Source organism: Vespa velutina, chromosome 1 (assembly GCF_912470025.1).
Source record: "Vespa velutina chromosome 1, iVesVel2.1, whole genome shotgun sequence".
Taxonomy (NCBI): domain Eukaryota; kingdom Metazoa; phylum Arthropoda; class Insecta; order Hymenoptera; family Vespidae; genus Vespa; species Vespa velutina.
The window spans coordinates 13581341-13599808 of NC_062188.1; the positions used below are offsets into that span (position 1 = coordinate 13581341).

Here is an 18468-nt window from a genome sequence, read left to right on the forward strand (position 1 = left end):
TATAATTCAATGCAAATGTGAATGTTATTATCTGCAAGTTCAAATTACTTAAGGTATAATCTCGCACTAAATTATTTCTGTAATTAATTACGCATTACCATATATATGTAATAAAGAACATAACAATAGAAAAAAAACTATTAATGTTGCCAAACCATTAGAACTGTCCTTGTTTGCAAAATATTATATGTTTTAATAATTTTATATAAATGACTGTTTGTATTATAATAACTTTTTTGTTAACATATTCATGCCAAATTTTATGCTACGTTTGTAAAAATACTAATTGTACAGAATAAAATTAGTTCAACTCATGCATCATTTTTAATTATATCTAAACAAATACGAAAAAAACGCTCGAGAATTAAAATTGTTTACTACCAAACATATAAAATTAAATATAATATTAATATTTATCTGGCAAGATAACTAAATTTTGATACATGCATACGATAAGTTTTATTACCTACAATTACTCAATGAATACTTGTAATAATCTATCAAATAGATTATTTCTTGACATATTTATGCACAGCATATAAATTCTATAAATATTTTATAAATCAAACATAATGCTTTCTTGTTTGTTGAAGAATTAGAAAGAATGATAAAGATAATTCAAGCAATATTAAATATAATACAGAATTACATTAGGCATTTCATAAAAAACATTCACAGATATCTTTTTTACTAGATTTTTTCATATGAGCAATCTTGGAAATAAAGTCTATCATATACATTACATAATTTTTATCAATATTAATACCATATTGGCAACAATATTTACCTTATAATTAAATTAGATAATACAATCTTACAGAACTTATAAATTCTCCCTGCAGATTATTATTCTGTCAAGTGACACAGTTAATATAGTCACATGTTACATCAATATGGCATGTATATCTTAGTTGCGTTGGTATAGTTGGACCATAGCACATCTTTTAAATTTTACAGAATACAAAATAATACCATTAATCAAAAATATTATAAGATTCCCACATAGTTTCTTTATTTTGGATCACGAGTATCATATTTATAATATAATAAACATAATATTGTGTCATTAAATTTTCAATATAATGTACCATTATTACTAACAAAAAAAAAAAAAAAAAAAAAAAAAATAAAATTCATGATCCATTAGAAACAAGGGGCTTGAAAATCATATAGAATCAGAAGTTAATAATAACAATTTGTGTTATTTATATTGTATTCAATAAAAAAATAATTAGAGTACATTATTAAGTTTCTGGCACAAACATAATGTGAATTAATTACACCAAATTTGTGGCAATAGAAAACTGTGTTTTTCCAAAAAATGATATTCTAATTATAAAAATTATAAAAAGTATTTATTTCAATGTATTATAATTTAGGTTGTAGCGATAAAAAAAAATATGTCCAGACAGAAATATCTAATACGTTTGTATCATCATAATCCTATTTACGCTTTTTCGAAGGCATTTTCAATTCACTAAAGCATTATTAATAAAGTTAACATTCCAGATACTAAAAATCTGAATTAGTCTATAATGACATTACTACTTATCAATATAAGAGCTCAATTCTATAACAATGTAATAGTAATGATCATAGATAATACTAATAACTGGGATTTTCAATGATTTAACACTGATTTATAATCAGGATATACCATATATACATTCACAGTCATTTCAGATTAATCTATCAATTACAATCTTTTATTTTATCATCAAAAAGAGAAAACTATTCATGGCTTTACGTATACAGCAAAACATATCAAAAAATTTTGTTATGCCACTTATTGGTGTTAATTTACTGACGTATGCTTTCATGCATCTAAAATATCTGGAAATGGAGGGAATGATTATTATGATACTTTTGGTTTGCCATTGGCAGTGATAGTGGCGTTCATTGTCGTGTTTGTTGCCAATTCAGCAGCCTGCGCTACCACTGCTACAGAAACTGACCTCTTCACAATTTGTTGATAAAGTACTTTCATGAACTAAAGAAAAAAAAAGAAAAAAAAAAAAAAAAAAAAAAAAAAAAAAGAAAATGAAATTAACCATATATAATAAATACATATAATAAAAAATAATCCATTCATAATATTATTAGAATAGAAATACTTTATATTAACAATATCTTTAGTTAATAAAAATATCAATATAATTTCTATTAGTAAGAAGATTATTATTAAGCAACATTTTATATTATGTATTTTGTATTATGTATTTAAGTAACTATAAAAGGCAAGATTATAGTTGAAGAAATATGTATATATATAAGGTTTATATATTTAGACCTTATACAGACAATTCCCAAACAGCATACCTTTCAAAAATGTCATCCTGTTAGCACTCAGCTTATAGGAAGGATAAAAGATAACAAAACTTAAAATTAAGCTAAGAGAATTATTTCTGCAAAAAATATATCTTGGAAAGCAAATAAGAAAATTAATAATAAAATTTAAACTAAAGCATAAGCAATAATAATTAATGATTGATAAAATTTATTTATGCAAACTTAATTTAAATGTGAGATAAATGATAAGTGTATAAAAAAGGAATGAAGCATAGGATCAGATATAGCGGTGTTTACAAAGGTAAGTATATATAAGTTTATAAGTAGGTATTGCAAACAAAGTTATAATAATGGGAAGGATTAGATATCTTAGTTTGTAAGTAAGATGAGCGCATAGCCAGGCCTGTTAAAATAAGAAATGGTGCATATTAATGAGGATATGTATGGGCAGTACGATTAGTATAAATGTAACAATAATGTGTGTGTTTTTATATGAATATATATACAACACACGTAAATGCACGCATAATCCTTATATATATGCTGTTGCTTATTTTACTATAAAGAATCTTTAAAATAGATAATAAATATTTTAATAATTTTCCCGTGGTTTTGTTATCTCCATACAATAAATTATTACAATAAAGTTTCAAATTCAGATTTGTTAACGAATTTATATTTTTCAAATTTAATGCAATGTTACCAATAGTATGTAAAGTTAATGATTAAAATAATGGAAGTGGATACTATAATTTTTCCATGATTTTACGTATTTTTGTATGAATAGTAGCTCTTTATCGACAGAATCTCTATTGACAGAAGTTAAAAATTTCAAATTTGCATGATACATATTTAAGATTTGATATAAGACTCTAAACATAATTATTAAGTAAATAATATTAAGACTTACATTTTCCCATATAGCATTTGCTAGTTCATCTATTCGCGTACCCATTTGGTGGAATTCACCGCTGTACCTATAATGATTAATAGTAAGATATATATATAGGCCAAAAATTTTGATACAATTTATACTTGCGAATATTAGAAAAATCCTTAAATTAACATACTTTATATATGCCCAAAAAACGAATGTAAGTAATCCAACGCCCAAAATCACATTGCATGTATTCGCTATAGTGTATAAACCAACTAGTCCAAATATACCAGATAAAATATACATAGTGACTGCTATCACGAGAAACACTGCAGGAGTTCGTGCTGCCTTAAAAATGTTTTTACTTTCATTGTGCGCTTTGAATTGAAGATAAGCTTCATCCATATCCTAGAATGGCGTAGAAACAACATTATTTACTTATGACAAATTTTCAATAGCATATTGATTTTTTTGTAATTAAATATAATAATATATTTATAAGTACCTTCATTAATTTTTCCATGTACATCTGACTAAACTCATCTCCACCCATTTTTCGTTTATTCTGAAAATGATGTATAGCACTATCCATACACCGTTGATGCTCTGCATCTAGAAGAGCAGTTGGTAAAAACGGTTTGATTCCTCCACAAACACTTTCCATCGATTGTAAATATACATCTTTCGCCTCAGCTACAGCTGACAGATTATTAGCTTCTGCTGTCGCCTAAAAATAAAAATAAAAAAAAAAAAAAAAGAAAGAAAAAAAGAAGAAGAAAGAAAAAAGAAAAAAAAAAAAAAGAAGAAAGAAAGAAAAAAATAAGGAAAGAAAAATACTTAATTATAAAATCATTTATATGATATTATTAAGGTATTTTAAATGATTAAAACTATATATACTTAACTTATAAATTATTAATTATACTTACAACAAGCATACTTTTAGGTTCTGGTAATTCATCTCCTTTATAAATTTTTATATAACTTTTGAAATATTCAAGCAAATCTCTGGCTTTTACAACTTGGCCATCAATTTTTTTTGTAACTAAATTTTCTGGTGCTAGTATCATTGGTATAAGAACTTTCAACTGTTCTTTAAACTCTGATTCAATTTCTGATAGTCTACCATCAAATTTGGGATTTGTGGCGATTTTCAAGCCTGGATGAGGCATAAGGAAGCATGATATATCCGAAAAGCAAGATTTTATGTGCTTTCTTAAACTTTGTAATTCTGGATGTTGCTTATTAGATATTTCTAATCTTCTTTGCAATACTTTCTGTCCTCCTTCTGCCCCATAATCAGCTTCATATGGATAACACCAATCTCTTACTAGGAACTGCAATCTTTGAAAGGGTGTACTCCCTGATTTTTCCAAAGCTAGTCTACCATATTCAGTGAAAAGTTGCAAATGTTGAAGATGATCTTCCTGGATGTTCTGTGATAAATTGTAAATTTGTACAGAAGACAACATCGTACTTAATGCAAACACTGTAGCACAATCCCTAACAGTTGATTGACTATCAAAAGCACCTTGCGTATCCATTAGTATTATAGCAACTCTTTCTCCATTTGGTAAAGTTGCAGGAAAAACATGTGACCACATTAATATTCCTGTAGTATCTCTTTCGGAACCTCCTCTCCATGAGAATCCCTTTAAAGGTTCATTGTCTTTTCCCAACCAAGAATCTGAACCTTTTCCCTTACTGTACTATTATGTTTGCATATTTTAAAAAAGCAACGCACGTGCAAATCATTCCATTTTCAACATAGTAAATATAAACATGAAACAAAAAGAGAGCATTTTTAAGGAAAATCTTCATAAACAATTATAAAAATATATATATATATATATATATATATATATATATATATTACTTTAGAATAATATGACTACATATGTCAGTACCTTATCATTCATATAACGAAGAAAAAAGTCGAGTAGAAAACTTTTGCCCTTCCTGAATGCACCTGCCACGGACACGACAACAACACTTCTATCTTTTATGTCATCGTGAAGTAGAATTTTGGATAATGCTTCTTCATCTAATTCAAAAGTATGGTCAGGCTGTGCAAGCACCACTTGTACCGGATATCCAAATTCTGTTATATTTTCATTTTGGTTGTTCATAGATGCTGCCTCTATGCGTTCTCTTCGTCCTAAGTAATCTATATCAGATAATACCAGAAAATTTATATGAAGTCAATAGACTATGATAACTACAAAATATGTATATATTTTACACTTAATGATTTGTTACAAAGTCGAATAAATGATAATGAACATAATTAAGTTTTATGTTGTTTATTATACTTTGATTGCATCAGCCAGTATCTAAAAAGAGATAGTTCGAATAAGCAGTGTTTAAAAGAAAAATGTGATTATCACGGAATTTAAAACGGCTATTAGTATCAAACGACCTTTGTCAATCGATCGTAAATCTAATATATTCTACGAAAGATAAAGAAATATATATATATATATGTAGTATGTATATGTACACGAATAATATCATGACAAGTTATTCGAGAGAAAAAGTACAATAAAAGAAAAAAGAGATGAAGGGAATTAGATAAAGGTGAGAACAAAAATTAAACTCATCATCAAAATTTGTAGTAATTTCTATTGGTACATTTTTCAAATTTAGCATAAAACCAACGTAAGATATTTTTACCATGAATATATAGGGAGATCTAGGAAAAGATTTTATAAAGCACGCGTGCTTTGCTTTATTCATATCGTAAGTATTCCGTAATTAAACTTCTGCACAAATAAACGTGTAGTACGAGGATGAAAACTATGCAATTACACACAATTATTCATTTTGTATGATAACGTAGTTAAGAATAATCTCATGTTGTATAATCTCATACAAGTACGGAATTGAAAGTACTGCAAAAAATCATGATAACGTATTTATCTTGTAATTTTACGTAATTACATATATTGTTTGTTACATATATATATATATATATATATATATATATATATCAATAATACAATAATACAATAATATAAGAATCGTTTCATCAAGATTATACGATGATAACGTTATCCTATTATTTACTTTGTAAGTAAAGATTATATTTTAACGGAGTTCCATTCTTAATAATTTATATGTTCTCTTTGTATACTATTTACGAAAAAATGCAATCAATTGATATTTTATTTATTTCTCATTGATGCCAGTACTGCGTGAATCGTTAACAACAATTTTACTCGTAATTATAAAGTGCTAAATTTGTGATTTGCAACGAAGAAAACTCACCTATTTTATCCATTGCTTGAAACTCCCGGGGTACAGGATTCACGTTCTCATCGAGAGTCGTCATCGAGGTCTTTCCGCCTGAAAAAAAAAAAAAAAAAAAAAAAAAAAAAAAAAAATCAAGATCTTTAATCACGAACTTTGCTTTCTTTTCACAAAACGTTGATTCAAATAAATAGCAAATACAAAACAAATATATATATATATATACACACACATACATACATACATATATACATCATATATATATATATATATATATATATATATATATATATATATATAGAGAGAGAGAGAGAAAGAGATCGCGAATCGGAGAATCTAGCTGTCGGAACCAAAGAACTTTCCAAAATGAACGATTGCGAAAGAAACCTTGAAAACCTTTAGTAGAGTCAATTTCCACGAGAGGCCCATCGCTGAGCCGAACTCGAGTTTTGCTTGTTTCCTCGCATTCCTTCTTATCTTTTACAACAATGGGAAGACGTGACGATGCGTATCCTAGGTCGGAAGAAGGTGATTGATTGACTTTTGTTCTCGGTGGTCTCGTTGGTTCCCTTGATCTCAATTTCGAAATTTCGTCGAGTCGTTTCCGGCTCGACGGGATGTGTTTCCTTTCGCTCATCTTTCTCTTCCGGTTTACATTCGGCGAAGGTGTACAAAAGAGAGAAAAAAAAAAAAAAAGGAAGATGAAAAAGAGTCGAGATTTGCGATAATCAAAGATGCTATTAGATAGCACTGTTGTAGGAATATGTACGGTGCACGCACAATCGAGCACTAACAAGTCGCGCGAAGGAAGACCAGAAATATCCTGGTGGGAAGCGGTGGAGGTGCTCGGAGCTACTCGTCCGCGAGTAGCATGAAGAAGTTTGGGAGTTGGCAGCATCCCATAGTCGTCGATTTGCCTCTACATATATAATATACGTATACGTCGTAACGAGTAAGACGTCACATTCAGTTCAATTTATATGCTCTTGAAAGTTACGTTTGGTTTGTTTTTTCTTTTTCGAGTTTTTATTTTATTAGTAGATTTACGGAACTGTTTCCACAACCGAAAAAAAATCAACGATGGAAATCGAAACTTCTTAATCGCGTGATATCATCCTATAAGATAATGAATCTATCAAAAGGAATAATCGAAAGATTTAAGAGTTCACTTTACGATCAGTGGGTTTTAGATAGAGAACGCAAGATGACCGTTATTATTAGCTAACGTTACTACAAATAAAATTGCCTGACCGTTTGGAATGTTATTTTCTTTTTTGTTCTTTCGACTATCCGAAACTACCATACAAACGATAATCCTACAATATTTTCATATCGAAAATGCGATAACACCGTAAAAACAATCATGTTATTTGATTATTTAATGGAGGATTAAAAAAAAAAAAAAATAAAAAAAAGAAAAATATAAAGACGAACAATATATCTTTTCTATTATTAAAACGAGTTTTATACATGTATATCGTAACAAAAAAAGAGGTGAAAAGCGTAGGATTATTTGGCGAATTGGCATCATTTCATAGTCGATAAATAGCAGAGAAATCTTGTTAACTCTCGGTTGCAGTGCTTAAATTCGTGGTCGATTTCGCGATCAGCTATTAAACGCACGTAAGTACGATTCATCCGCAAGAGGCTTTTCTTCTTTTATTATTAACGTGATTATTAAGGATATTTGCCGAAATATAAAATAGAAAAAAAGTATTTAATTTCTATGTTTAATCGAAAACAACTTGAAAATAATTTATCAAGCGTAATTCAATGCGATTAGAAGAAAAGAACACGTTTTCTCTTTGTCATTCTCAACCTTTAGACGTACCTGACCTTTGGATTTTCATATCGTGTTTTTCACGAACGATATACGGCTGACTAACGTTACGTAGTTTCTTGTATTTTAATGACAGGTAGGAAAGAACCTAAGAGTCTAAAATTAATTAAAATAAGCGGAGAAGAAAAAAGATTTGAAAAGATACCGATTGCAGGAGAAAAAATGTGTCATTTAAAGCAAATTATATAGATTCGTATATTTAAGAGGAGAGAAAATTTAACATTTATTATTGTTATTATGGAAGGAAGATAAATGTTTCTCAGTATTAAAAAGTCGGATGAATAAGATTTGAACGAATGAAATTTTAAATCGCTTTACGGTACGTTGGAAGAGAGTAAATCGCGAACAACGATCACGAATCCGTGACGCGCAAGGGATATTACGATGCTATCTTATGGCCCCTTTTCCCACGCTTGTATTTATTTGAAAAAGTAAACCAACGTTTGCTCTTTTTTTTTCTTTTTTATTATTTTTTCTTTTTTCAAGCGAATACTTTAAGGTTGCATGAGCACCGTCGACTCTAGTTGCCGGTAACTACTAGATGCAAGGGAATGTTATAGGAGCGCGTACGTACTTGATCATGCAGTAAGTCGTTGACAACCATGAAAATACGAGCGATATATAAGCGATTCGTTTGGTCAATCGAGTTCGATCGTTTGATTTTTTCGTCGTTCTTCGACTTAGTCGGTGATTGTTCTCAACAATGCGCATACAGTCAAAGTTTTACCGCGAGAGGAAAGGAGCTCGAAAGGAAGTCTGGATTGAGCGAAGAAGAAGAGAAACGAGAACGTTCTTCAATCGATCCAGTTAAAATTATTATATTCTCTTCGAGCATCTCCGGAGTCATTAATCTTAACTATGAAGTTATTCGCCGTTGAGTTTATTTATATTTCCAACAATATAGAAGTAGAGCGTAATCGCGATTCCTAAAGTTTGCGAGATTCGATTGTGAGTTCTCGAGCTAAGAGAAATTTTCTACTTTTGTCTCTTATGCGATGTAATATTTCTTATAATTATAACCATATCGTATATATAAACTTCCATGTTAAGTCGAAGGGTGTTAGCGTGATGACAAGTAAAGAGTCAGGAAATGCAATTCAACTCGACCGACTTTAATCTGTCTACCGATCATCTAAGATAAGTTTTATTTAATAACGAGTTACGTCAACACGTGTTCTAGCAACAGACGTTGTCATTTTTTGTACTCACGTTTCGCATATTCGTAATTATACAGAATATGTATCGTTTCTACGTAAGAGTTCAGAGAGCCCGCGCAAACTACGCAAATATTTATACGGAGTAAGTGTGTTTGATAGGACGCATATCCTATGTTGATTCGTTATTTGCATACTACACTCTGTTTACACTTACTATAACTCTATCGAAACGTTAATTAATTCGGTTCAACATTAAACGAAATGTCATTAGAACGAAATTTATCGCTGATTGCGCTATTTTGTATTGCTGAAAATAATAAAAAGAAGAAAAATAAAAAAAAAAAAAAGAAAAAAAAAGAAAGAAAAAAGAAAAAAGAAGAAAAAAAAAAGTAACGCCTTATGCCGGCAAAGAGATTTCAGTCGCGTTAAAACGGGATTGCAAGACTAACGAAAGAATGGCAAAAATATGGTTGTCTCTAAAACATTGACAAAAGCAGGATTTAGAGAGATCGCATAGACGGTAGCCGCGTCTACAAAACGTATCCGCGTGAGTCCATAACGTATCCGTTTTTATTTTACGGTATGGCTTTTTGGTGTCATACTTTGGAACTTTGAATAGATGAAATATTGTTCTGCGGTTTCCGATTAAAATTTCTTCATAGATTCATTGCGATATCTCGCAAAAATCGATATTACTCACGATTAAAAGTTTTAAAACGACATCAATAGAATGCCGATGGCAACTTCGATGTAGAAGCTCACAAAAGTTGTCCCTTTTAATCTGGCAATTACTGTCGTTCGATTGATTACCTTGAAATTCATTTGATCGAATAGTACAAGCTTTAATTAGGAAAGAAATATATGAGAATCGAATGCTATTGTATCGTCGGTACATATACATATTGTTGCGAATATTTAAGCGAAAAGAGAAATTTATTATATATTAAATTATTTGTAAGTATGCGATCTGTTTTTTTTTTTTTTTTGTAATTGTTGTCGCATCCTAGAAATATAAAATAATCGGACAAGATCCGTTATGCTCTTATTACGGTGGATATTTATGACGACAAACATTTTCTCGCGCGAGTTGTTTTCTTCGTCTTTTTTTATGTGCACGTAAAACGAAATTTTTGCTTGTAAATGGCAACAATTGTAGGTTAACGACGTTAACGAGAAAAATGGGCACAAAAGTAACGTTAGATAGCTTTCAAACGAGCGTTTGTTTGACGCCTACCGTTGTAGAAGTAATGTGGTGTTTGGTCTTCGAAAAGAATAACCATCGGAACTCATTAAATTATATTTTGCAATTTAAATTTCTTTTACATATGACAAGATGTTCCAACATGATCCTACATAACAAATAAAATGATATCGCATCCTGCGATACAAACGTTCGTGTGAAAATAGTCTTAAACTCTTATGCTTAAATTGCAATATATACAAACTATTAAACTTCCACGATTAGAAACTTTTCATTTCCTAAGTCGATGAAAGACGTTAATAATGTTTACAATGTTTCATACATAGGACGACATCGAATCTTATTGATATATTTCTGTTTGAAAATGAAGAAATATTCGAGGTTACTTTTATAATATATAATTTCCAAATTTATTATCTCTTGATTACTCGATATTAGAGTCTTTAATATCATCTCTTCGCACAGTTATAACAGAAAAGAGAAATTTGTCGTACGGTCGTAGCTCAATACGCTTTAGACATGTATTGCTAGCTATTGTTACCTTTTTTTGTCTCTTTCTCATTCCCTTTTACCCAACATCGACAGAACACAACGGGTAACAATAAACTATTGAGAAACGAAGTCGACTCGTTTTCACTCGATACACAACGCGTAACGCTAGCGACACTATTCAATAAAACACACGCCACGCGCTACGATCAAAATAGGTATGCCAATATGCGAGTATCATTTCCTATACGAAATACGGACGTATATATATATACCTATGTAAGCATGTATATATATATATATTATTTGTACCTACGATGACTGGTCGTGTTTCATCGGCTTTGAAAATGCGATCACCCTTTCCACCTTTCTCTCATTGTCGTAGCTTTCGTTTAATTTGAAACGATATTACACGACTACCCTTACGGACCTACATCTGATAATTTCGTATTAGTATTTCACGACTGAACCATACTCGTATCCTGAATATTCTTTCTTTCCTTCTTTCTTTTCTCTTACGTGAATATACACCATATAACACACATACAAACGTACGCGCGCGCGTATGTGTATGTGTACACAATTCCATAATATTTATCCAACGCACACAGAGAATTAGTACGAGCTAATTAAAGGCGATACACGTCCGAAAAGATAAGAGAATGTAATACACGACCCTTTTCTCCCTTTCCCTTTACTTTCATCTTTTCTCTCTTTCTTTCGCGATACTTGATAACGTCTCTTCCCTTCATACTACTACACCAACGTTATATATTTACCTCTCTGTGACGAGTTAATACTCCTCGTTCCTTTGATATTTTACATTCTAAAAATTAGATTACGTCCCACATACGCGTTCTCTAAGCAAAGACGGTACAAGAATCCAACGAGAATTTTCTCCTGTCTTTCTCTGTTTTTTTCTTTTTTTTTTTTTTTGTAATCCTTTGCTATTTACATACGTAGGACAAAATAATTTTTGATTCGGATGAATTATATGCTACGACGAACTCGATTTATATTGAAAACGAAGTCGGAAAAAGTTCGATGTTCGAGAATAATTTCGTATAGATAGTTGAAATTTATTTGGAATAATAAATTTCCGTTCGACCGGGAGAAAGCGTTTAATGTCTCTTTCTCGAATTAATCCTACATGCTTTAATCCAACGTTTTTATGGAAACATCGAGATAAATATTTTAATTCTAGGGATTGGATATTTTTATGTAGATATTTGTTTTTCTCTCTTCCCTCTTTTTCTTTTTTTCCTTTTCAAAATACTGTACTTTAGGACGAGCGAATAAAAAGAATTCCTTTGAGTATTTTTTAATCTTTCGACTCTGCCGATAGTGAAACGAAATATTAAAAACAACTTTTTCAAATCGTTCTTTGAAAAATTCCATCTCGTAACATATTGAACGCCGAATAATATGACGCGAACAAGATTCTATATTCGTATGATTAATTACAACAGTATTCAGTATTTGCCAAAACGTTATTACCAACTGAATATGGCTTTCAATACTGAAATAACCAGTTTTCCTCGAATCTTGACGGTACGTTGCGAAATAAAAGTGAATTTCGATCGCTGATACTCGCGAGGTTTCATTGGAAAAATTGTCTCGAGAATGCGCGCTGGTTGTTATTGTTAGTTGTTACGTAAATGCATCGAAGAAACGGAACTCATGGAGTAACAGTTTTTAAATACATATTTACAATATCGTTCGGACGAAGCTTGTTCTTAAATGACATTTCATAAGGACAATATAATTTTTATTGAAAGGATTGCAAAAGAACAAAACAAAGAATAAAAGTTTGATATACGTATTCTTTAAAGTTTGATATACGTATATATTACGTATATATGTAAGTATAAGCACGTTTGTAAATTTGCTGAGTAATCGAAGAAAAGGCCTTGAAAACTCGAACGAGAGTAAAACAGTTCAAAGTTCCCTCGCTGGAAACGTAATAATAACTTACTTAATCGTGTGAGGGCAGCACTTACGAGCCATGCCTCTGAGATACGTCATTTTTGACACAATCTCCGTTCATTCCTTAGATTCTTACATGCGAGTCGAGCCACGAAATATCTATTTTTATACCTCGTTATGTCAATGGTTACGGAGAAGTTGAAATTATATACTGAGTAGGGTGATATAAAGACAGAGATCGTGTTATATGAAAGCACGTTATAACCTCTAAAATAACATGCATGTTACTCATCGAAGATTTTCCTTTCGATCTTTCCCACCATTCACATCTATTAAGTTATTAATATGTCAATTGATTCGAATGTTGAGCTATTTTTCAAAGGAAAAAAAAATGATGTTTAGATTTCTGAAGAATGATGAGCGAGATCAAAACGTATCAATTTACTGCGATCGAATTGAAAGAACAAAGCTTATGTCTTACGTCGTCATCATTATCGTCGTTGTCGCCGCCGTCATCGTTAAATTTTTTTATAAGAGTTCATATCAAACAAAAAATAGGATAAGACGATACGACATTAGAAACGTGAAAATATCTTACTATTGAGATGACGAAATGTCAAAAAGCCATGACACAGATTACATCTGCTAGACGTATAGATGCACGTGTTTTGTTCGTTTCTTCATCGTTTAACTCTTCCTCGAGCTTATGTGTTCGAAATCTAGCTCAACATTATCGAATAACCGCGAGAAATACTGATAATACTTACCAACATACGAGAGCCCGTGATTACCAGTCTGTTTACGTTGTCCAGCGTCCGCCATATTGAGATACGAATATCGTCATTTCCGCTGTCGCGCGCACCTTCCTTACTGCTATGGCCAGTAAGTCTACGACAAGAACGGGTTCGAACAACGAAATTCAGTTGGCCGATAGTCGTTTGTTATTGGATTTAAAAAGGTGAGATAATAGAAACAAATCGGCACGTCCTATTTATGATACTAAAACAAAATAAGGTCGTTAAGAGATACATTCAAAAAAAAAAAGAGATATGGAATAATTAAAAAGATAAGATAAAATAATTGAATAATTGAGGTTAGTATTGAAGAAAAATACCGAACTATTGAACATTAACGACTTCGTGAATGTTTTTACCTGTATATTATATAATTTAAGTATATAATATCCACTCAAAATAGAGAAACTATCTTATTTTTGATATAAAAGTATAGCAACGAATTTAAAACTATTAGAACACGAGAATTCGAAATGGAACGACGAATCTGAGTCAATGTCTCGAGGTATTCGTTAGATGGATTCTCAAAGAAAGATGAAATAAAAGACGAAAGAAACATCGAAATTGGCGCGCGCGGTCGTACTCGAGTAAGTTCGTCGTCGATCGTATGTGGTCGGTATCTTGTCGGAGTTCGGTGGAGAAGCGCGCGCGGCACTACTTTCACCAGCGTACGTGATTCGAGGTCGGTGGTGGTACGGTCGCAGATCCCCCATGGTGGATGCTGGGCCGCGGCGGTGCATCGTTTCGTGCGCGAATTCTCCACTCGTTTTAGGAGGGAAACCATTGCTAAAGCAAGTGTCGTTGGGAGTACAAGAGGGCAAAAATACGAAAAAAGACGAGATAAAAGGAGAGGAAAGGGGCGGCTTCGAAAGAAGTAATAAAAGTTGGTGTCTCGCGGCCGGATGACACGGTGGATAGAGCGAAACTCGAGGCGGGTTCGCGCGTTCGCCTTGACGCGGCTCTCGTCGGATGATAAACAAGCGTAGGCGCGTATTGGCATATGAGAGAGAGGAGGATTATCGCTGTATTCGTTGTCGACGTCATCGTTGTCGTCGTCGTTATCGTTGTCGTTGTTGTCGCCGTTGTCGCCGTCGTCGCCGTTGCCGCTGCCGCCACCGCCGTCGTCGTCATCCTCGCGAGAGATCGCGACGAAGCGCGTGGCTCGTTTCTGTCGCGTGCATTCTATTTCGACGTAACGCATCGTAACTAAACGAACGAGCTGTGTGACATCACGCGCGTTCACCACAAGTCACGAATTCGCGCGCGCGGCAATTGCCTCCTGTTCTCCGATTTTCTCTCTCTCTCTCTCTCTCTCTCTCTCTCTCTCTCTCTCTCTCTCTCTCTCTCTTTCTCTCTCTCTCTCTCTCTCTCTCTTTCTCTCTCTCTCTTTCTCTCTCTCTCTGTCTCTCTCTCTCTCTTTCTCTGTTTCTCTCTCTTGTCTCTCTTTCTCTTCCTTGCTCTCCTTTCTCTCCCTCTCTTCATCCGTCTGTCTATCCATCCATCTCTTTCTCCCTTGTTCATTCTCTCGCTTTCTCTCTCGGGAAGTCTCCTCGAGTCCCCCACGGAAACGGCCTTGAAGTAGCGTCCTTGGGAGCGGCCTTGGGAACGGCCTTGGAAGATGCGCACGTTGTCGCGCGCGCGCCCCTAACCTCGACTTTCTTGTCCCACGCCTCCACCACCACCATCACCACCACCACCATCACACCATCACCACCACCACCACCACCACCACCACCACCAACACCAACACCAACTATCACCATCGCTACCACCATCGTCATCGCAGTCACCACCGATAGTATCATCGCCTTCAACAACGATCGGATACTTTCGGCTAAATAATGACTTAAAAAGAACAAGACGACGCTCGCTTCGATATATATATATCTATATATATATATATATATATCTATATATATATATATATCACGCTCCTCGGAATGTGCCCTTCCTTCGGACCCTACGCCGACACGCTTTTCCCTTGGTGAGTATCACCGCTTTCGTTACTCTATCGTAAAGCGCTTGCGCCGATCTAAATAGGAACCTGCAAAAAATAGCACCCTGAGTGCTTTTCTACTACAGCATGTCGTTCTTTTTCTTTCTCTCTCTCTTTCTCTCTCTCTCCCTCTCTCTTTTTTTTTTCCCCCTGTCGGTTTGTGTAATTACGATGACGTCTGGAGCCACTCCGAGCTCGAAAGCGGAGATGCCAAATGCCGCGACTAATGGACTCTCCTTGCCAAAGAACGCAGCCAGCTGCGATATCAATTTATTGCTCGAAACTTTATCGTAGATACTACGGCAAGACTCTAGAAATGTCTTCGTTTCATCGATCCTTTCTTTCCTTACTTTCATCGACTTCATTTTCTCGCTTTCTTACTATATTCTCTCTTATCCTTCATATTCCTTCGAATCTTTTTTTCTTTCGAAAAGCTAGACTATTAAATAAGTGGAAAAACGTGGGCGATAACGACTCGAATGACATGTACCGCGTGCCACTGACGAGAATAGGACGCTCTATTTTTACGAATAGCGCGCATCGTCTCGCGGCTCCGGTTTTATCATGAACGAACACGTTCCCGATATTCGTTACTCCAAATTTTTCTTCGTTTTTTGTTCCTCTTTTTCTCATTTCTTTCTTCCACTCGGATAGACGCGATACGATTTTTTTCGATTCGATCCAAATATAATGTCACGTTTGAAAGTTATCCGGTTTCGTGTTTTCTGTTTTTGTATTTTTTTTTATAGTTAGCGATATTTGCTAGCCATGTGGTATATCAATGTTTAAAATTCGCATACTGTTAAAATGCGAATATTCGTGTAACGAATGTCCATCATTTCTCTCGATATTTCGATTATAATCCGAGACAAGCAGAAACTTCGAATCGTTCGAATCTTCTGTAGCTTTTTAAAGACGTTGTAAAAGCTTTTAAAAGCTTCGTAGAAGGAAGGGATATATAAGATAGGTAAACAGGTTCGAAGCGTCAAGACGACGGCTTTGCAACCGACAGTAAAATTTAGACGATTAGCCTTCGGACGATAGAAATATGTTTTTACTCTATTCTGTGAGTGACGGTACTCGGTCGCACGTGGTCCGCAATAGTAACGAGACAAGCCATTGACACGAGCTATCGGCGAACGTTGATGTCCGATTTATTGTGGTTTTATTTCCTTTTTACTTTTATCCTCTTACTTGTTCTACTTTTTACTTTTATTGAATTCGTCGATGGCATCTCAATTTTATCTAACAATACTGAAACGAATTATATAGGCGCCCAGAAAATGTTTTGGCACTTTGCTTGTTCGTTTATTTATATCTATTATTTTAACGGTACGATGGGATTCTACCATGCATGACCACTTTGTTCGCTCACATGAACCGGTAAATTAGTTGTATCCTTGATGGATACAGTGTCGATGAAAATACTTTTGGCCTTATGGCTTATACGTATATTGTTTTCGGCGACATAATTGTCGACAATTTTGGTGATTGAACGACATCTCGATATAACAATCGAACAAGGATTTCAAATTTCTTAAGATTACTTGGATATCGTATATGATTAAGATGCCATAGTCGAAATAATAATTCAAAACTTTTTTCGTTGAAATTATTTATCGATTTTCGAGAATATTTGTTTCCAATGAATTGTACGTTAACTTACCACACCTTCCACTCATTGATCCTACTTCGCGGTTGAACGAGAAAATTATTCGTGTATAATATTCCTACCAAAGCAATTGCGATTCACTTTTTCCCAAATTAACGAGCGTATAATTTATTATCAGTGGAGGCGTATCGTATACATAAATTATAGGAATACCAATTCTATCGAAACAAATGAAAAGGAAGAAACAATGTAGCGCGTGTAGTAAGTTGTTAAAGGTGGTTGTATGTAAATCGATACGCAGTAAGTTTTACATTAATTCTACAAACCTATGAAAGTCATGGAATATATATTTTTATCTCATCCGTTACTTTAGAAGTTTCATATTTGTTCAAAAGCTCTAATTGTAAGTGGGATTATCGATATATCATTTGGGACAGTCATGGCAGAAGCGAAATTACCAGTTTGTCATTTCGACGGGTTTCAACTATATTTCTATTTCTTTTAACGTAAAATACGATTTATTTTATCCGTGTAAAACATCGTCGAATATCCTTGACGCATTGGGTTGAAAGAGGAGAGAGAAAACGACATGGCAGCTGTGTTTTACTAAAAATAACGAGGATAGTTCCATGAAGAATCATTTTTAAGGCGTGCTGCATTTACAAACGTTTTCAACGTTCACATATTCGACACCGTGATACGCGATTCGTTTGCGCTATCGATTGATTTTAGCAGATATTCGAATTCGCGTGGGTGGTTGGAGCAAAGGACCGTGACCGCGCGGAATGGTAACTGTATTGAATGTGCAAATCCGTCGTAGTAAACGCTCTACGAGCTCAATTGTTTCTGGAAAATTTCTGTTACCGCGAATCGACGTAAATGCAAACGCAAACGCAAACGTTCCATAATTTTACGTCGATAATCGTTTCCGGATTTCAATTGAATCGATACAATGATTCGCTTAGAAAACAAATTCCATTTATGTGTTCCTATATATATAAGATATATATATATATATATATATATATATATATATAT

General features: G+C 33.2%; 2 protein-coding genes across 10 annotated transcripts in view; one reads left to right on the forward strand and one right to left on the reverse strand.

Moving 5' to 3' along the window:
- Window positions 1-1065: 1065 nt before the first annotated feature.
- LOC124948201 (atlastin) lies at window positions 1066-14808 on the reverse strand. 6 transcript variants are annotated; one of them, XM_047491540.1, is made up of 9 exons: window positions 14182-14808; window positions 13796-13916; window positions 6434-6511; window positions 5074-5333; window positions 4096-4875; window positions 3672-3893; window positions 3360-3574; window positions 3200-3266; window positions 1066-1990 (listed from the first exon to the last, which is right to left on the reverse strand). In XM_047491540.1, the coding sequence occupies exons 2-9, from the start codon at window positions 13848-13850 to the stop codon at window positions 1856-1858; spliced, it is 1812 nt and encodes a 603-aa protein (XP_047347496.1). In that variant the 5' UTR covers window positions 13851-13916; window positions 14182-14808; the 3' UTR covers window positions 1066-1855. The 6 variants fall into 6 exon arrangements, 5 of the variants coding, with proteins under 5 accessions (XP_047347496.1, XP_047347492.1, XP_047347499.1 ...); XM_047491536.1 differs by having other exon boundaries at window positions 13796-14027; XR_007100622.1 differs by lacking the exons at window positions 13796-13916; window positions 14182-14808 and adding exons at window positions 2320-2692; window positions 6803-7489 and having other exon boundaries at window positions 1804-1990.
- Window positions 7836-18468, forward strand: part of LOC124948123 — a 309114-nt gene continuing 298481 nt past the window's right edge. Inside the window, exon 1 of one of the 4 annotated variants that reach the window (XM_047491390.1) lies at window positions 7836-8038. Coding sequence is in view for 2 of the 4 variants with exons in the window: in XM_047491335.1 (XP_047347291.1) it covers window positions 13904-13986 (83 nt within the window). In the remaining 2 variants the exon portion in view is untranslated. Of the gene's footprint in view, window positions 8039-13888; window positions 13987-15237; window positions 15807-18468 lie in introns of those variants that run through there. The other 3 variants (XM_047491483.1, XM_047491335.1, XM_047491345.1) reach the window with 3 other exon arrangements.

Excerpts from the sequence above, each read along its gene's own strand:
- LOC124948201 (XM_047491513.1), bottom strand. The coding sequence starts at position 7,313 with ATGCTGCCAACTCCCAAACTTCTTCATGCTACTCGCGGACGAGTAGCT. Across the intron at positions 6,512-6,802 it reads CTCTACTAAAGGTTTTCAAG|GCGGAAAGACCTCGATGACG; the intron begins GTTTCTTTCGCA and ends TTTTTTTTTCAG. Across the intron at positions 1,991-3,199 it reads CAAATGCTATATGGGAAAAT|TTCATGAAAGTACTTTATCA; the intron begins GTAAGTCTTAAT and ends TTTTTTCTTTAG.